Source organism: Babylonia areolata, chromosome 14 (assembly GCF_041734735.1).
Source record: "Babylonia areolata isolate BAREFJ2019XMU chromosome 14, ASM4173473v1, whole genome shotgun sequence".
In the NCBI taxonomy this organism is placed as follows: domain Eukaryota; kingdom Metazoa; phylum Mollusca; class Gastropoda; order Neogastropoda; family Buccinidae; genus Babylonia; species Babylonia areolata.
In genome coordinates this window covers 31,923,368-31,944,213 of record NC_134889.1, presented here as the reverse complement: position 1 = coordinate 31,944,213, position 20,846 = coordinate 31,923,368, and the positions used below count along the sequence as shown (strand labels likewise).

Here is a 20,846-nt window from a genome sequence, read left to right as displayed (position 1 = left end):
TATACGTATCCATATCAGTCAGTGGATCAGGCGTTAGATATACGTATCCATATCAATCAATGGATCAGTCAATAATTAAAAAAAAAAAAAAATCCCAAAGATAACAACAGTAAGATTTTATAAAAATCATGATGTAATAGAAATGACAATAATAATAATAATAAGGATGATGCTGATGATAATAATGATACTGATCATGATAATGATCATGATAATGATAATGATATCAATGACGACAATTATGATAATGATTACGCTGATTGACGCTTACACCTCCCTGGCGAGAAGCATGTGCTGTCAACAATGAATACTAAATAAGCTAATGCATACGTAAACGTACAATACGGGCTTCAAGGACATCTTACATGAAACAAGGAAGTGCGTGCACACACACACACACACACACACACACACATGTGCACACACACACACACACACACAGACACACACAGACACATACACACAGACACACACAGACACACACACACACACGCACACAGACACAGACACACACAGACACAGACAGGCACACAGACAGACACACACACAGACAGACACACAGACAGCCACACACACACACACATGCAATGCCAAAAACTACCACACCTGGCACGGCACAGTTCTGTGAGTCCTGTCTGAAAGACACCTCTGTCATGGTCAGTCTCTGTCTCTCATTGTCTTTTTTAAAAATTATTTTGTTCATTTATTCTTTTTTTTCCCCACTGCAGTTTACTTTATTTCATTATAATTACAATTTTACATTATTCGTTTGTTTATCTGTTCAGTTATTTATTCATTGATTTAATGATGTATCAATTTACTTTTTTTTCTTTTTTTTCCAGACTGAGTTTGTTGGGTTACGCTTAGCAGGTCAGGCATCTGCTTAGCAGATGTGGATTAGAACAGAATAGAATAGAATAGAATAGAATGTCATGAAACCTAAAGGTTTATAAGACACAAGTGCACAGGTAAATAAATGAATAAATAGATAGACAATTGATTAATTGATCAAAGTAAAAAATTCGAACAGCAGTCATAAACACATTTTCCTTATCTTGTTGGTATACATATTCATCCATTTGTTAGCATCAGCTGACTGTGGTGTAGCGTATATGGATTTGTCCCGGCACGGTGACACCTCCTTGCGATACTGAAACTGAAAACTGAAAATGAACTGCCTCTCATTGACAGCTGGACCCCAGCTGCATGCAGGCACTGCCCTCTGACCTCCAGGAGGAGATCCGAGCGGCCTACTCCCATCACCCCGTCCCCCCCTCCCCCTCCCTCCACCTCCACACCTCTCCACCCTCCAAGCACCAGGCCCCAGGGAGAGGGAAGCCGAGGGGTCGAGGTCGAGGTCGTGGCCGAGGTCGGGGTCAAGGTCGTGGCCGAGGTCGAGGTCGTGGTGGAAAAGGAAGTCCGGTGTTCAAGGTTCCCCAGGGAAGGCCGGTTGTGGCGGCGAAGAGGACCGACCTCCAACCCCGTCAGTTGGAGTTTGAGGTGGAGGTGAGGGAGGGAGGAGTGAATGAATTGGCCACATGTGGGGAAAAGTGTGTCGGCATGCGTGTATGTAAAAAAAAAACGTGTTTTGTTTCGGCCAAGCATTCTGTTTGATGTGTTGTATAAGGTGTGTGTGTGTGTGTGTGTGTGTGTGTGCATGGATGACTGTTTATGAGTGTGTGTGGTTAATGTGTTGGCATGTATGTCTGTAAACATGTATATTTTGCCAAGCATTTTCTTAGCTATGTGATTAGTTGTGTGTGTACATGTGTGTGTGTGTGTGTAGATGACTGTTTATGAGATTGTGTGGTTAATGTGTTGGCATGTATGTCTGTAAACATTTATATTTTGCCAAGAATTTCCTTAGCTATGTGATTAGCTGTGTGTGTGTGTGTGTGTATGTGTGTGTATGTGTGTGTGTGTGTGTGTGTGTGTGTGTAGATGACTGTTTATGAGTGTGTGTGGTTAATGTGTTGGCATGTACGTCTGTAAACATATTTATTTTGCCAAGCATTCCCTTATCTATATGATAAGCTCTCTCTCTCTCTCTCTCTCTCTCTCTCTCTCTCTGTGTTTGTGTGTGTGTGTTTGAGTGTATGCATGTGTGTACGGATGACTGTTTATGAGTGTGTGTGTGGTTAGTGTGTTGGCATGTATGTCTGTAAACATGTTTATTTTGCCAAGCATTCCCTTAGTTATGTGATAAGTTCTGTGTGTGTGTGTGTGTGTGTGTGTGTGTGGCTGGCTGGCTGGCTGTTTATGAGTGTGGACTTCTCTTACAGAATTTTGCCAGAGGACAACACACTCGTTGCCATGGGTTCTTTTTCAGTGCGCACAAGTGTGTGCTGCACACAGGACCCCAGTTTATCATCTCCTCTGAACAACTAGATGCTCAGTTTTATTTTCCAGTCAAACATGGGAGAAAAGGTGAGAGTGGAATTCAAACCCAGAACCTCACCAACTTTATATTGGCAGATGAGCATCTTAACCATTCTGCCAGCTTCTTCCCTTAGGACAGGATGCCTGACATTGTCATCGGCGATGATGAGTGGTGTTGTAGTTTGTTGGAGTGCACCATTCGGCCCAACACCTCCGTCTTCAGCACTCGACGTTTCTTTTTCTTTTTTTTTTTTTTTTTGCTGCCCCATCATCTACACCGTTTCAGTGGTATTACTCCCACACCGCTCATTTAGATTCCCCCCCCCCTACCCCCCATACACGGCCACACTTGAGTTCGTCCGTCACAGTTCCAGTGTCGGCAGTCCGCAGGGAACTGTCAGTGTTAGGTCCCCAGGAGGCCACACACCAGAGGAGACCCTGCACTGCTGCTGAGTCACTTCGGTGGTGTTCAGTGGTGCCTGTTCTGATTTAACGTGCTCAGGACACCCCCTACGAAGCCCCAGGACTCGAGGTTTCTTTTTGGGTGACCTCCCCCATCGCCCATAGACCTGCCCTGTGCGCACAGGACGGATGGTTTTCTCTGAGGATTCCACCTTGTGGCTGGAAGTTATAAGCGGTTACTCAAAAAAGCAAAATCAGTCAGCCAGGATGAATCACATCCAGCTTTTGGGATTTTCAAGATGCTCCCCTCTGGTCGACGGTACAGAAGTATAAGGACGAAAACCAATCGCTTCGCCAGTAGCTTTTTCCGCAAAGCAGTGAATTCCCTGTTTCTTGAACAAATCCAGTATGATAAAATAGAATTGTGCAATCAACAACCATCTACCTGAAGATCTAGTCATCAGCCCCATCCATATGTAATATGCAGCTTCTGTTCAAACGTGTGTGTGTGTGTGTGTGAGTGTTTGTGTGTGTGTGTGTGTGTGTGTGCGTGTGTGCGTGCGTGTGTGTGTGTGTGTGTGTGTGTGTGTCCATGTGTGAGTATGCACAAGTTTTTATAGTGATATGCACTTGTATGTATTCTAATTTCTATTGTATCTGTGTTTGTGTATGATTTTCGATTTATGTTCGTACCTTGTTATGTACTACCCCCCCCCAATATTCCTTGTGACCCCAGTACACTTGGTAATAAAGACATATTCTATTCTAAAGACAGAAAGATAAGAGAAGAAGAAAGGACCGCTTTACGTTTCACTTCTGTGTCTTTCAGGCATCAGATTCAAGACGACCAGCGTCAGAGTCCTCTTCGTCATCATCATCATCATCATCATCAGCAGTGGAGGAAGCCTCCTCCCAGCCACAGGCAAGGGTTGCGGGTGAGGGAGCGGTCAACCTTTGTGGTGCCGTCACACTGGGGGAGGTTCGAACCTTGTTGTCAGAGTGGCTGGATTCGACCACGGGTAAATGCCCCAACCCAACACCCCACTTTTTTTTCTTTCTTTCTTTTCTTTTTTTTTTTTTTGATTTGTTTCGTTTTTATTTTATTCTTTTTATTTTCTCCAACAATTTTGTATGTTCATGTTATTGGTATAATGATTTTATTAGTAGTAGGAAAACAACAGCCATGTCACACAAATAAGACAAAATTCAGTATTAACTCTCTCCATACGAACAGCGAAAGAGACGACGTTTACTGCGTTTCAGCCCAATTACCACCATCAAAATATTGCAAGCGGAAGGCTCTTATACTGAAGAGGTGAATGTTGACAAAGAATACCACAATTCTGACGACAGAAGCTAAAGGTTGGGCCATTGAGACACCCACTGGACATCCGAGGGGTCTGTGTAGAGGAGAAGAGAGGACTGGCCGTACTGAGTGAGTAAAAAAAAGTCAGAAAAACAAACAAATGTGATCCAATGTATCAAAATCATCAGTGACATGTTTTTTTTCCAGAATGGAAAAAAAAAAAAAAAAAATCACATAGAAGATCACGGAGCAACACTTGAAAAAAATAAAATGAAATGATATGGATATATATATATATATATATATATAGATAGATAGATAGATAGATAGATATAGATGTATTTGAAATAAAGAAATGAACAATACACTATTTCCAGATCAAGGGTGAAACCCTGTTCAACACAGAAATGTGTATGTTCTTTTTTCAGTTTGTCATACTGTGTGTACTGTTGTGTGAAAACTGTATATAATGAGCATGAAGGCTTCATTAACATATAGCATTGTATTCTCTTTTTTTTTTTTTATTACTATTATTACTTCTACCTTTTTTTATATATTTTTTTTAATTATAATTATTATTTATTTATTCATTTATTTATTTATGTAAGCTTATCTATTATTTATTCACCTTTTTTTTTTCTCAAGGCCTGAATGAGCGTGTTGGGTTATGCTGCTGGTGAGGCATCTGCTTGGCAGATGTGGTGTAGCGTATATGGATTTGTCCGAACGCAGTGACGCCTCCTTGAGCTACTGAAACTGATACTGATTGTATTCTCTTTGCCCGCCTTCTCTGCCCTCACATGCTTGATTTGATTTGATTTGATATGGATGCTTATATAGCGCCTATCCTCGGTCTCAGACCAAGCTCTAAGCGCTTTACAAACTCAGAGTCATTTACACAACAGGCTGCCTACCTGGATAGAGCCGACTGACAGCTACCATTGGGCGCCCATCAGTCGTTTCCTGTATCTTTCAGTCAGATTTCACACACACACAGACATGTAACATTTTACCTGTATAACTGTTTTGTTTATTCATTCTGTCAAATAGGCAGCCATACCCCATTTTGGGGGCGTGCATGCTGGGTACATTCTCGTTTCCATAACCCACCGGATGCTGACATGGATTACAGGATCTTTAACATGCGTATTTGATCTTCTGTGTGCGTACACACACGGAGGGGGTTCAGGCTCTGTAGCAGATCTGCACATATGTTGACCTGGGAGATTGGAAAAATTTCGTTCCTTTACCCACCAGGCCGCTGTTACCGAGATTCGAACCTGGGAACCTCAGATTGAAAGTCCAACGCTTTAACCACTGGGCTGTTGCACCCATGTTGCAGACCCCCAGGCTGAGGACGTGGAGGTGATGGTGAAGTACCTGGGACAGCTGGTGTTGGACGGCAACCTGGAACAGGTGGATCTGCTGCTTCGCTTCCTACACAGGTACCTGTTCTCTCTCACTCACTCACTCACTCAACCATCCATCCAACCAACCAACCAAGCAATCAATCAACCAATCAGTCAATCAAAAACAGTTTATAAACATACACGGAAATCAACTTGTGCCATCACAGGCTCGTTGTAAACACCATCATAAGATGATCATGTGCACTATAAAAGACTGTCATTGTCTTCAGTGTTGGCAGATTCACGGGGTGCTGTTGCTGGAAGGACGTGGTGACGGTCTCCGCTCTAAGAGGGGCGCTCACTTAAGTCTGGCTCTGTGACTAAGCCATTATTGTCGTCAGTAGGGGGATTAGTAGGTGGTGTCCTAAGTATGTTTAATCAGAACAGGCACCACTGAACACCACCGAAGTGACTCAGCAGCAGTGCAGGGTCTCCTCTGGTGTGTGGCCTCCTGGCGACCTAACATCGATGGTTCCTGCGGACTGCTGATGCTTGGAGTTTGACAGACGAACCTGGGTGTGGCTGTGTGTGGGTGACACAGAATGAGCAGTGTGGGAGCAATGCCACTGAAGCGGTGCAGATGACGGGGCAGCAAAAAAAACAACAACAAAACAAAACAACCAAAAAAACCCAAACAAATCACACATACACGATAGTCTGAAACAGACCACACACACACGATAGTCTGAAACAGACTACACGATAGTCTGAAACAGACCACACACACACGATAGTCCGAAACAGACCACACACACACGATAGTCTGAAACAGACCACACACACACGATAGTCTGAAACAGACCACACACACACGATAGTCTGAAACAGACCACACACACATGATAGTCTAAAACAGACCACACACACACGATAGTCTGAAACAGACCACACACACACGATAGTCTGAAACAGACCACACACACATGATAGTCTGAAACAGACCACACACACACGATAGTCTGAAACAGACCACACACACACGATAGAGGAAGGTGGCAGAATGGTTAAGACGCTCGTCTGCCAATACAGTGAGTTATTTGATACGAATGATAATATGGTTCATCAGCCGTCATGTAAAAATTGAAGTGAAACGGTGAGAGCACAGTATCAGCTTTAAGCTTGTTGATGCTCTTTTGTCTTTGTTTACATTGTAATCATGTATACTGTTGAACAATTAAAGATTGTTTAAATTAATACAGTGAGTCCGTGAGGGTTTGGATTTGAATCCCCGCCCTGACTGGAAAATCGAACTGAGCATTTATTCATTCAGATGAGACGATAAACCATGGTCCCGTGAGCAGCATGCACTTGTCTGCACTGAAAAAGAACCCACGGCAATGAGGGTGTTGTCCTCTGGCAAAATTCTGTAGAAGAAACCGACATGGATAGGTACACAAATATATATGTATGCTGAGACTTAAGGCCAGACTAAGGGCATGGTGTTTTATGCTGCTGGTCAGGCATCTGCTGAGGAGATATGGTGTTAGGGTACATGGATTTGTCCGAACAGAGTGACGCCTCCTTGATAAACTGAAAATGAAACTTTTTGTGTGCTTGTAAGTTATGTAATGATTTAGAAAAAAAAAAAAATTTCTTGCTGAGGAAACAGTAATGCGGTCTGAAGAGGAAAAAAAAGTCTTAAAGAATGATGAGTGGACGTTTTGGCCTGTGAAATTCTTCTTCTTCTTCTTCTGCGTTCGTGGGCTGCAACTCCCACGTTCACTCGTATGTACATGAGTGGGCTTTTACGTGTATGACCGTTTTTACCCCGCCATGTAGGCAGCCATACTCCGCTTTCGGGGGCGGCCTGTGAAATGAATCGTATCTCTGTGAAGTGAGCATACTTATCGGCGGCAGAAAAGGGTTTAAAGTCGTTGATGGGGGTCAGTCATTCCTTGGAGAGGCACCTGATTTATTTGCACCATGTTTGACTGCGTGGAAGTCCTGGTTTTATATTCCACAGTCAGCTCCTCCTAAATTGATACGGTAATGAAAAAAAGGTTCCAATTTTTGATAACGGACCATTTTATATGGATGTGGAGCAAGAAAGGTGTGAAACCGCTGAAATTAGAGTATGGCTGCCTACATGGTGAGGTAAAAAAAACAAAAAAACGATCATTCATGTAAAATCCCACCCGCAGATATTGGTGAATGTTGTAGTTGTAGCCCCTGAATGCAGAAAGAAAGGAAGATGTGAAGACTGTACAAGAATGATGTTGAACGCAGAGCTGGAGTTGTTTGGTAATGATGAAGAAAAACGAAACGCTCAGCCTTGTTTTACTGTGTCGTGCAAAATGTTTTCTTATTTACACATGCAGAATCAGTATTGGGGTTTGGGGGGATACTTTACAGACATAACTTTGTGTGTGTGTGTGTGTGTGTGTGTGTGTCTCTCTTTGTGTGTGTGTGTGTGTGCGTGTGTTTATGTGACAGAGATTTTCTGTGTGTGTGTGTGTGTGTGTGTGTGTTTGCGCGGGTGTTTGTATGTATATGTAGGTGAGTGCGTGTATGAATAATGAGTGTGTGTGTGTGTGTGTGTGTGTGTGTTTTCAGAAAAATCATCCAGCAGGACCGTTCAACGTGGAAACCTTCCTTGGAGAGTATCGTGTCTCACACTCAGGGCCTGGTGAAAGCAGCGTACGGCAGCTCCCTGAAAACCCTCTGGTCGTCTGCCTGTTGACGCCTTTGTCGGGGTCGTCAGCGGAGTGGAGCGATGGCCTAGAGACAACACGTCCGCCCAGGAAGTGAGAGAATCTTAGCGCACTGGTTCGAATCCCATGGTCGCTAGAATTTTCACCTTCTCCACTGGACCTTCGGTGGTGGTCTAGACGCTAGTCATTTGGATGAGACGATAAACAGAGGTCCCGTGTGCAGCATGCACTCAGCGCACGTAAAAGAACCCACGGCAACAGAAGGGTTGTCCCTGGCAAAATTCTGTAGGAAAGTCCACTTCGATAGGGAAACAAATAAAATTGCGTGCAGGAACAATTTTAAATTTTTTTAAAAAAAGAAAAAAGAAGAGAGAATGAAAAGGTGTTGCTCTCAGTGTAGCGATGCGCTCTCCCTGGGGAGAGCAGCCCGAATTTCACACAGAGAAATTTGTTGACAAAAAAAAAAGAGTAATGCAATACAATACAAAAAACGGAGACACACATGAACACACTCGCCTGTGTGCACCCAGAATACCACACTGGCAGAAAGGGAAGGGAGAGAAAGGCTGCTGTGATAATACTGAGAGAGTCTGAGAGAGAAAGTTGGAAGCGAAGGAGAGAGACAAGAGCTCATGAGAGAGAGAGAGGGTGATGAGGGAGTTGGGGTCGGGGGGGGGGGTTGTGTGGGGCAGTCATAAGAGGGATGAAGATGAAAATGAACATGAGACAGAGGAATGACAAGTCAAAAAGTGTAACGGCAGGAAAGAAAAGGAGATAGAGAGAGTGAGAGAGAGATTCTGTGAGAAGTGATGACAGTAAGACAGTAAGTCCAAGCCTGAATTGGTAATGGCAACTTGAGCTTTTTTTCTTCATTGGAAGGTTGCAACTCCCACGTTCGCTTGTGTGTACAAAATGGGCTTTAACGTGTAAGACCGTTTTTACCCCACCATACTGTGTTTTTTTCAGGGGTGTGTATGGTGGGTATGTTATTGTTTCCATGATCCACCGAACGCTGACATGGATCACAGGACCTGTAATGTACATATTTGATTTTCTGCATGTGTATACACACGAAATGGGTTCAGGCACTGAGTAGGTCTGGGCACATATGCTGACCTGGGAGATTGGAAAAATCTCCATTCTTAAGTGGAGTGATGGCCTAGAGGTAACGCGTCCGCCTAGGAAGCGAGAGAATCTGAGCACGCTGGTTCGAATTACGGTTCAGTGGTGGTCTGGACGCTAGTCATTCGGGTGAGACAATAAACCGAGGTCCCGTGTGCAGCATGCGCTTAGCGCACGTAAAAGAACCCACGGCAACAAAAGGGTTGTTCCTGGCAAAATTCTGTAGAAAAATCCACTTCGATAGGAAAAACAAATAAAACTGCATGCAGGAAAAAATACAAAAAAATGGGTGGCGCTGTAGTGTAGCGACGCGCTCTCCCTGGGGAGAGCAGGCCGAATTTCACACAGAGAAATCTGTTGTGATAAAAAGAAATACAAATACAAATTCTTAACCCACCAAAATGTGCCGAAACGGGGTTTGAACTTGGGTAGAGTCCGGCAAGAATCCAGAACCCATCTCGTATCTTGAGCTTGGAAAGAGGGACAGTTGTCGCTGTTTGACCCTACACTGCTGGTCCTTGGAAATGAGATCAGTATGGCAGGAGTCTGAACTGCAGTTTCAGTTTCTCAAGGAGCCATTACAGCCTTCAGACAAATCCATACATGCCACACCACATCTGCCAGGCAGATGCCTGACCAGCAGCAAAACCCAACGCGCTTTTTCAGGTCTTGAGTGCATGTTTATATCTTTGTGTACCTATCAGAGTGGATTTCCTCTATAGAATTTTGCCAGAGGACAACACTCTGATTGCAATAGGTTCTTTTTCAGTGCGTGGAAGTGCATTCTGCATTTGGGACTTTGGTTTATCATCTCATCCAAATGACTAGACGAACACTTTGATTTTCCAGTCAAACTTGGTAGAAAGGGCGAGAGCGGGATTCGAACCCACCCATGGACTCACTTTGGCAGATGAGCTTCTCGACCATTCTGCCACCTACGACGTTCAGGCATCTGCCATGTGGGCATGGTGTGGTGAATATGGATTTGTCCGAATGAAGTAACGCCTCCTTGAGAAACTGAACTGCAGTCACTACCGTTTGTGTGCTTCTTCTTCTTCTTTTCGGTCGCACTTGTCACAGAGTCAGGCTGGCCTGCGAGACAAATGTCGTCGTGGCTTCCAGGTCTTGTCTGCAGCCGTAGAGCTTGGTGCGTAGTGGGGTCGCTTCTGGCCACACGGTGTCTCTCAGTCCCTGGTGGAGGGGACAAGTCTGCAGAACATGTTCTGGTGTTTGGTCTTCAAGACCACAGGGGGGTTTCACATGATCTGTCCAACTCTGTCTCTTGTGCGTAATTGCATGGCACTGTGGTTTGTTAGAAGGCGCGCGCTGGCCCAGTACCGCTGTCTTCAGCCCTCTAGGTTTCTGTAGGGGTTACCCCGCCCTTAGCTCATGGCCTAAAGACCTACCCTGTGAGCACAGGGGACTGACTGCCAGTTAGTCTGGCCCCTACCCCACGCGGACCTGTCCGGCTTGGTTGAACCTGCCAGGAGTAAAACTCCCGCCGGCATAGCTCCGGGGGTTGTCAGGGCACGCAAGCCCCTGCACCGCGACAAGGCGGCAGTCGTTACAGGGGTTTGTGTGCTTACCAAATAACGAATCATGACCAATATCCAGACCTGAAAACTCCATGTTATTTCAGTGAGGTGACAGCCCTTCTCTGACAAGCATACTTGTCAGCAGCCGTCAAGGTGTTCATGAGTGAGTTTGACTGTTGATGTTGTAAATAAATCATTCATTGTATTATGTTTGGAATAATTCACAAAGTGATATCAGCGAAAAGTGAAGAAGAAAATGACTACAAATTATTTATTACATTACACTTTGAACTCTTTCACAAATTATTTATTACATTACACTCTTTCACAAATTATTTATTACATTACACTTTGAACTGTTTCACAAATTATTTATTACATTACACTTTGAACTCTCACAAAGAATTATCTGGGAGTGAATGTGAGAGGAGAGAAAGAGAATTTATTTTGCAGAGAACGAAGAAAAAAATCTGTCTGTGCCAAAGACAAGCTACTTGGAACTTGCTGTCATCAAACTCAAATTCTAAATGAATTAACATCAGTCTTGAGATACATTCATTTTGCCAAGCATTCCCTCGGCTTCATTTTAGGTGTGTGTGCGCATGTTCTGTTGGTGAGCAGTATGTGAACGGTATAATAGAGATAGCAAGATCATGCAGCATATAAAAATGATTCATTTAATTGTTTATTATTATAAAAAAAAAAAATCAAAAAAATCATGTCACCCCCCCTCCCATTTCACTTCCAAAACAAGCCCTTTCCTGTTCAGTTTGGTTTGAAGTGGGTGAAAATGTGGAGATGATAGCTGGTGTGAATGACTGCAGCACTCAGCAGATTATATTAGTGTGCGTGCGTGCGTGTGTGTGTGTGTGTGTGTGCCGAGTTGGTTTGTTTTGGGTCTTTGTTGCTTTTGGTTTAGTGTGTTGATCCCATGCTGCTCACTCTGTCTCAGTATCAGGATGCTTATTCTGGCTTTGGGTCAGCATGCTTATTCTGGTTTCATATCAGGATGCTCATTTTGGTTTCTTCATGCATTTCCAACCCTTTGAGTCTTGTCCACCTGTGACCTTTAACAATTTTGTCCGTCATTAAAGATCCCCTGGACTAGTTCAGTTCTATGACGAGTGTCTGTTGGAAAGTCTGGTGTTGTCAGAATTTGTCTTGAAACGTGGACTGGAGTAGGAATCACACACATTCACATGTATTCAGTAACACCTTTTCTGTTGAAATGCATGTGAAGACATCGTGGGACTGTATGGTTGGTATGTGTAAGGCATAAATGCTCACATGTGCTCTTTTATGCATGTGCTTACAGGTGCATGCATGCACACACAAGCACAGTAAACACTTAAAACTGAATCAAGTTTCACTATCGTAATTTTCCGCCTACAATGCACTGCAGCGCACCCCTTGGAGTAAAAGAAAAAAAAGGATCTTGTATAAGCTGCACACATCCGATAAGCCGCACCAGCTGTAAAGTGAAGTTACTCAGTTTTGCCTCTGCTAACAGCAGACTTCTGAGTAGTGACATCATCTTTGGAAAACTGGATCGGAATACGACTTCTGCTTGTTGACTTGGCTCTGTTACTCTGTTTGGCTGCTCTGTTATCTGCTGCTTTCTGGGTTTTTTTTCGTGTTTTTTTTTCCAGTTTTATTTTACAGCCTTCAGCGGAATGTACACTGTTTTAAAGCCCCAGTTCCTATACTTGTTCATCAGAATCCAGTCTGCTAGCCCTTCTTTTCAGTCCCGTCTGCCTTTTTTTTTTTTTTTTTTTTTGCTGCCCCATCATCTGCACCGTTTCAGTGGCATTACTCCCACGCCGCTCATTTAGATTCCCCCATACACGGCCACACCTGGGTTCGTCCGTCGCAGTTCCAGCGTTGGCAGTCCACAGGGAACCATCGATGTTAGGTCGCCAGGAGGCCACACACCAGAGGAGACCCTGCACTGCTGCTGAGTCACTTCGGTGGTGTTCAGTGGTGCCTGTTCTGTTTTAACGTACTTAGGACACCACCTACTAAGCCCCCTACTAACGACAATAATGGCTTAGTCGCGGAGCCAGACTGAGTGAGCGCCCCTCCCAGAGTGGAGACCGCCACCATGTCCCTCAAATAACAGCCCCCCATGAATCCGCCAACACTGACGACATTGACATTTTGCTTTGCGTTCTACTTTCAAAAACGATCAGTTCACTTCTGATATATCTTCTTTCACACCATGAACTTATCCCCAACTCAGACACTGTCTTTTTTCATGGCCTAAGGGTGAAATGTGATCATGTTCAGTTGAAATTTTGTGTAGTATGCGATTTGATCTGATGGTGGACATGAACCATGTCGAATTGGACATTGGTACGACTGAAGTGTTGATGTTCAGCGAGAATGTGAGCATTTATTGTGATCATCGATGTTGCCATATTTTGAGTTTGTAGATTCAGGTGGCCCCACGTGTTGGTCAGAATTTAGTTTTCAGACACAGATAAGGTGCATTCAGCTGATAAGGCATAGGGATCAGATTTGAGTAAAAAATTGGCACCTTAGCGGCCCAAAAATTACTATAAATATTTCATATAGCCCAAATGCAAAACTTTGTCTGCCTGGGAGTGTGTGTTGAAAAATAGCCACAAATCTTACTACATTTTCTTTTATTTATTTATGGAATATGTTTAAGAAGAATTGAAATGTGGTAAATGACAAAAGTTAAAAGGTTCAAGGTGGGTGCCATAGCCTTTTATGGCCATTGGGGGCAGTGAATTCACACCCACTGTGTCCAGGGCTGGGCATAGGAAGGCAGTGAATTCACACCCACTGTGTCCAGGGCTGGGCATAGGAAGGCAGTGAATTCACACCCACTGTGTCCAGGGCTGGGCATAGGAAGGCAGTGAATTCATGCCCACTGTGTCCAGGGCTGGGCATAGGAAGGCAGTGAATTCATACCCACTGTGTCCAGGGCTGGGCATAGGAAGGCAGTGAATTCATACCCACTGTGTCCAGAAGCCAGTTGCATTGCTCGGACGGAAGAGCCTAGTATGGTCGTGACCCACTACTAACTGTGTGTAGTATGGAACTGACCAATGGTGTAGTTTGGTCAACGTGTAACTGTCAAAAAGTTGGAACCAAGCAATGCAACTGGCTCCAGGGCTCGGAAAAGGAAGGCAGGAGCACAGTCCTTTCCTTTCCACCGTTTTAGCCTTCCCTAACTGAAGTCAGGTACCCGTTAATAACTGGGTGGAGTGAAGAAAATCGGAAGAAAATACCCTCCCAATGGACACACTGCCATTGCTGAAGTGGGGCCTCCAACCCTGAGCACTGGATCATTAGTCCCAATGTCTGACCGACTGGGTCACAGCTACTCCTACGTGTACAATGAAATAACAAAGACAACCACCACCACCAGAAACATTGCTTAGAAAATGGAAATGTTCTTAAAAAATATCTGCCCCTGACAGATTATTCTTTCTAACCACTCCCACTCCCTCTCTCTCTTACCAACACACATATGCACACACGACCTAGAAAGTGTCAAAAATTTATTTCATCTCAACTCAGTTTATCCAAAATCTTCCAGTACCTGCTGTTTCAAAAATACTGAATATACATGAATCTAAATCTGGAGTATATATAAGTACAAGGCACTACTGTGTTTATAGAATAAAGCAATCACTCCCAACAGAGCTATAGAACAATTCTCAAACATATTCTCATTATCTTAAACATATGTATATATCAAAGAAGAGAGAGAGAGAGAGAGAAAAAGAAAAAAAAGATTACAGGAATCATTCTATTTCTGAAGGAAAAGTGTTACTGGCTGTTTTGTCTGGCTGTCTTCACTGGCTCTGTTTCATCTGGCCGTCTGTTCTGTCTGTGACATATTCCAGACCAAAAGGCCTCATCTGGCCGTCTGTTCTGTCTGTGACATATTCCAGACCAAAAGGCCTCATCTGGCCGTCTATTCTGTCTGTGACATATTCCAGACCAAAAGGCCTCATCTGGCCGTCTGTTCTGTCTGTGACATATTCCAGACCAAAAGGCCTCATCTGGCTGTCTATTCTGTCTGTGACATATTCCAGACCAAAAGGCCTCATCTGGCCGTCTATTCTGTCTGTGACATATTCCAGACCTAAAGGCCTCATCTGGCCGTCTATTCTGTCTGTGACATATTCCAGACCAAAAGGCCTCATCTGGCCATCTGTTCTGTCTGTGACATATTCCAGACCAAAAGGCCTCATCTGGCCGTCTATTCTGTCTGTGACATATTCCAGACCTAAAGGCCTCATCTGGCATTAAAAAAAAAAAAAAGAAAGAAAAAAGAGAGCGGTTTTGTTTCATTTTCCTTCTGTCACTGTTGCTCAACAATTAGCTAGGTCTTTAGTATGTGACTTTTTTTTTTTTTTTTTTTTTTTTTAAATCAGAACAACCCCCTCATCCCATCACCCCCCACATCCACTCCCTCTCCCATTTGCAACATCCACTGTATTGGAATGTATGTGTGTGCTGAAATGATTAAGTACAACTCTACTTTCTAGACCACCTTGTACCAGTGAACAGATAATAGAACCAACGAGAAGAAGGTGAAAGAAATGACAAATTTGACTTTAGCAGAACATCCAGTACTACATCAAAGCTGTGCAGGCATTACTAGTAAGGTTCTAGGTGAAAACAGGTGGCGGCAACAGTCAGAAAGAAAAGAAGTTCAGCAGTCAGCAAAAAGTTCAGCAGTCAGCAAAAAGTTCAACAGTCAGAAAGAAAAGAAGTTCTGCTGTCAGAAAGAAAAGAAGTTCAGCAGTCAGCAAAAAAGTTCAGCAGTCAGCAAGAGACAAATGACAATTAAGGTGACACCTGAAATGACCCCTGCAATCACAGGGGTTCCATTCGTGCTGGCAGGTGGTCGTGGTTGGGCAGTCGTGCGGCTTCCTCCAGTAGATGGATAGCTGACCGTGGAGTTGTCTGGCAGACTCGCCATACAGCCATATATGGCAGTCAAGTTGCCATCTGCGCAGCTGCCTGTCAGATTTTGAAAAGGTTGTGACCCTTTATCACAATCTAAACGGTCACAGGAGCATGAATCACGGTCATCATTGAACCCATGTCTACAAGAAGAGTGGTACCCATCTTTGCAGACAAAGAGATCATCAGCAGACGGCCCTCCATCGCATACCTTTTCCATTCCGGGATCACCTCTTGTTTTCTCGTCTTCACAGTACTGGAAGCGTATGGATGAGGAGTTGATGGCATTTGAGCGATACGTGCCAGGGGCACAATCGGACTTCAGATCCAGTTCTGGGTAACCTGTCCCATTGATGACCAGTTTTCCTATCTTGCCAGGAGGAACTGAGTGGTTTGGTATACAGGCAGAGAGACTGTACTTCACTCCATTTGCTTCGTTCATTTGACAGTGTAATTCAGTCCCTGGGAAATTGACACAACATAGACCATTGAGTTCTTTCCACTTATGATCAAATCCAGGTGTTCTGTCTGGGCAGTCGTTTCCAATTTCCTGAAATCCTAACATACAGCCTTCAGGCATATTCTGCTCAGTTTTGTTCATAGTGGTTGCCGTTGTTTGTGGCAAGCAAGAGGTAAGCATACACAACCCGACAACACAGTGAATCATCTTTTTAACACCAGTAACAGAATTATGATTGTTCACTTTTTCTTTCATTTTGTCCTCCTTGCCTTGCACGCCTTGCCTTGCCTTGCCTTCAACTCGAGGTTTGAAAGGCTTATCCACTGGCACTTGAAAATTCAGTTCGTGCCTCCAAGTCTCTGTTCTGGTTCTCACAGTCTTGGATATTTTCTTTCAACTGCTCCGGGTAAACGCCCCCTTGCCTGAAACGATGTGAACGTGCCTCTCCTCTCTCCCTCTGACTCGCCTCATGTTCAACCATGGCTCTGCAAACCAAAAAGTTAAACCAAATGTATACATACACCCCCTCAAAAAAGAAAGAAAAAAAAAAAAAGATCTTACAGACTGTGATGTCCAGTTAAACCAATACAAGAGAAGGGCAGTTTGTTCCACATCACGGGGCCAATACAGGAGACAGAACATTCATTTTCAGACTTTTTTTTTTGTCCGGGATTCTCAGTACTTGAATATCAGCAACCAAATGTAAGATTTAGAAAGAGTATTGGTATTATTCTAATTATTGATACTTATATAGCGCTTATCTTTGATTAGAGACCCAAACTCAAGCAAAGTTAAAGATGTTGGACTGCAGACCTCTTTTATAATAATAATAATAAATATTCATATAGTGCCGAATCTTGTCCAGAGACGAATCAAAGCGCTTTCACACCAGTTATTCACACACATGCATAACTCAAACTTGAGAAACTTGGGACAAAGAAAAGGCATGGGAGGGAGGCTATCTTGGAAAGAGGACAAAGAAAAGGCATGGGAGGGAGGCTATCTTGGAAAGAGGAGGATAAAGAAAAGGCAGGGGAGGGAGGCTATCTTGGAAAGAGGTGGACAAAGAAAAGGCAGGGGAGGGAGGCTATCTTGGAAAGAGGTGGACAAAGAAAAGGCAGGGGAGGGAGGCTATCTTGGAAAGAGGTGGACAAAGAAAAGGCAGGGAGGCAGGGTAGGGAGGCTATCTTGGAAAGAGGACAAAGAAAAGGCAAGGTAGGGAGGCTATCTTGGAAAGAGGACAAAGAAAAGGCAAGGTATGGAGGCTATCTTGGAAAGAGGTGGACAAAGAAAAGGCAGGGGAGGGAGGCTATCTTGGAAAGAGGTGGACAAAGAAAAGGCAGGGTAGGGAGGCTATCTTGGAAAGAGGACAAAGAAAAGGCAGGGGAGGGAGGCTATCTTGGAAAGAGGACAAAGAAAAGGCAGGGTAGGGAGGCTATCTTGGAAAGAGGACAAAGAAAAGGCAGGGTAGGGAGGCTATCTTGGAAAGAGGACAAAGAAAAGGCAAAGTATGGAGGCTATCTTGGAAAGAGGTGGACAAAGAAAAGGCAGGGTAGGGAGGCTATCTTGGAAAGAGGTGGACAAAGAAAAGGCAGGGTAGGGAGGCTATTTTGGAAAGAGGACAAAGAAAAGGCAGGGTAGGGAGGCTATCTTGGAAAGAGGTGGACAAAGAAAAGGCAGGGGAGGGAGGCTATCTTGGAAAGAGGTGGACAAAGAAAAGGCAGGGTAGGGAGGCTATCTTGGAAAGAGGACAAAGAAAAGGCAGGGTAGGGAGGCTATCTTGGAAAGAGGTGGACAAAGAAAAGGCAGGGTAGGGAGGCTATCTTGGAAAGAGGACAAAGAAAAGGCAGGGTAGGGAGGCTATCTTGGAAAGAGGACAAAGAAAAGGCAGGGTAGGGAGGCTATCTTGGAAAGAGGTGGGTTTTAAGACCAGAGACTTGAAAGAGCTGAGTGAGGAGACCTGATAAGCAGAAGAAGTTCATTCCAAATGAAAGGTCCAGAGACAGAGAAAGAATGGCGGCTGACAGTGGAGTGTTTTCTTCTTTTGCGTTCACTCGTATGGACACGAGTGGGCTTTTACGTGTATGACCGTTTTTACCCCGCCATGTAGGCAGCCATACTCTGTTTTCGGGGATGTGCATGCTGGGTATGTTCTTGTTTCCATAACCCACCGAACGCCGACATGGATTACAGGATCTTTAACGTGCGTATTTGATCTTCTGCTTGCATAGACACACGAAGGGGATTCAGGCACTGGCAGGTCTGCACATATGTTGACCTGGGAGATCGTAAAAATCTCCACCCTTTACCCACCAGGCGCCGTCACCGTGATTCGAACCCGAGACCCTCAGATCGACAGTCCAACACTTTAACCACTTGGCTATTGCGCCCGTCAGTGGAGTGTTTGAATCTGGATATGTGTAGAGTGGATCCGGAGCCAATCATAGAGAGCGAGATGGGGTGTAGAGGTGAAGGCAGCCACAGATATAGGAAGGGGCAGATCCGTGAATACATTTATAACATAGAGTGCTGATCTTGTACTTTATTCTGTGTGAGACAGGGAGCAAATGGAGATGATAGAAAAGAGGAGAGATGTGCTCAGATCTTTTCTTTCTGAGGATGAGTTGGGCAGCAGAGTTCTGTAAATGCTGAAGGGACTGTATGGATGAAGCAGGCAAACCAAACAATAGAGTTACAGTAGTCAAGACGAGAGACCTCTAGGGAGAGTTCAGACTGACATCCACTGACAGCAAGCTGATATTTAGTCACTTGGACACAAGTAATACCCTTTTATCATAGCTAGCTACAATTTGGTCACTTGGACACAAGTAATACTTTCTTATCACAGCTATCTCATATTTTATAGCTTGGACTTACGCCTTTTAAATCCAAATTTTACAACAGCCTTCTCGCAGACACACGCTGGATATCATTCTCATCAATCTTTCTTTTCTCTCCTCATGGACAACAAGCAATGACAAAGGCGTCTGACACTGTTGGAGTTTGCCAGTTTTGCTAGTCCCCATGGTTTTCCATCCTTCAAAAAGGAAACGCTTCAATTCATGCTGCTACCTTCCATCAAAAGGAAAGTGCAGTTTAACCTTTCCCGTATGTCGTGGGTGTGAAATCACCCAGACCACTTCCACATAATTTCAGGACTTTGTCCATAATATAGTTTACTACATATCCACTGAACATTATTTTCTTTTATACATAAACAAAGAAGTTATTAATCAATTAATGTCCCAGTACGTCGTGGGTGTGACACGACACCCATACTCCCAAAGAATAAACCTTGCACGCCGTACGTCGTGGGTGTGGAGCCACCCATGCAAAGCTTGCGCGCCACGTGTTGTCGATGTGACGTCACTTGGGCTCGCTACAGAGAGAGATCAGAGTGACCTTGTCTTTTGTTGATCGTATCCCGGTTCAAGTCTGCGGTAAGTTTTACTCTAAAGTTGTAACTAATTTCAGAAAACAATATTTATTGCACTAGATATCTTCAACAATATTGAATGAACTGTTTTTCTTGTAGAGAATGATCGGGAGCAACTGATTGATAGCTTTTTATCTAGTTGGAATTAAAGTGCCTTTCTAAGAACTGGATATTTTTGTAAGTCTGAAATCAATTGATCTAAAATCTAGTTGATATAGAAATTTTATTCTTATCCTAATCTGTTCAAAGTAGAGAAAACCCGACTATGGCTAAAAAAAGAAAGAAAAAAAATGCCAGCCAGCACGCGAGCTTGCATGTTGTTTTGATATTTGGATAAACTATGACAAAGTTAAAACTGTGTCAGAAAAAAATCTTTCTTTTAGGTATTTGATGAATAAAATATGCATGTTATCTCTAATATCAGTTTGTGGGCGTCTGTATTTGAGAGAAACTGCACTGTGCTACACGAGTTCACATACATGTTCATGCACATATCTACATCTATTTTATATGCCTACACGCTATATATAAGCCTTTCCATGCACACACACACACACTGCACACACACACACACACTGTCTCTTTGTCTCTCTCTATGTCTGTTGCTCTTTACGTCCGTCTGTCTGTCTCTCTCAAACATGCAATAATATTCACATGTAAACACGCAGATACACGCACATTCATGCAGCCGCCTGTGCATAGCTATACAGTCTGCTATTTGCCTCGAGCAGCACTGCGCGTGGGCTAAAAAATATCAGCACTGGCTAGGGATAGCCTTGACCGAAAGAGGATTGCCGTGTAGCCGCTAAAAAAACCAAACAAAACCAACAACAAAAACAACACACACACACACACACACAAAAAAAACAAAAACAAAAACAAAAAAACCGTTTTTTGTAAGTAACAACACTCTCTTCTCACGGGCAAAACTTATTCACAATGCGCCTGGTCAAGCACTGGAGTAAATAGCCTACACGCACAAGTGGAAACTGCGCATGCAAGTCTGCTGAAGAAAAGTCAAATTTGCTTTACGGACAGGTGTGGGTTACTGTGCACCCACGACGTACGGCAAGGTCTTATTTCTTCAGTGAAACCATGGGTGCCTACACACCCCACGACGTACAGCGAAGGGTTAGTTCGTACACAGAAACCATGGGTGCCTGCACACCCACGACGTACAGCGAAGGGTTAGTTCGTAC

The 20,846-nt window shown here is 43.9% G+C and overlaps 1 protein-coding gene and 1 long non-coding RNA gene across 4 annotated transcripts in view; one reads left to right on the top strand and one right to left on the bottom strand.

Annotated features, from left to right (window-relative positions):
* Positions 1 to 14,750, top strand: part of LOC143289989 (DNA repair protein REV1-like) — a 36,328-nt gene extending 21,578 nt beyond the window's left edge. The window contains exons 14-17 of the mRNA XM_076599284.1: positions 1,192 to 1,506; positions 3,611 to 3,800; positions 5,430 to 5,532; positions 8,050 to 14,750. Coding sequence (XP_076455399.1) covers positions 1,192 to 1,506; positions 3,611 to 3,800; positions 5,430 to 5,532; positions 8,050 to 8,176 — 735 coding nt within the window. The 3' untranslated portion in view covers positions 8,177 to 14,750. The remainder of the gene's footprint in view (positions 1 to 1,191; positions 1,507 to 3,610; positions 3,801 to 5,429; positions 5,533 to 8,049) is intronic.
* LOC143289991 (uncharacterized) overlaps positions 14,318 to 20,846 on the bottom strand; it is an 18,281-nt gene continuing 11,752 nt past the window's right edge. For all 3 annotated transcript variants that reach the window (XR_013056305.1, XR_013056304.1, XR_013056306.1), the window contains exon 11: positions 14,318 to 16,696. This is a non-coding gene — a long non-coding RNA (uncharacterized LOC143289991). The remainder of the gene's footprint in view (positions 16,697 to 20,846) is intronic.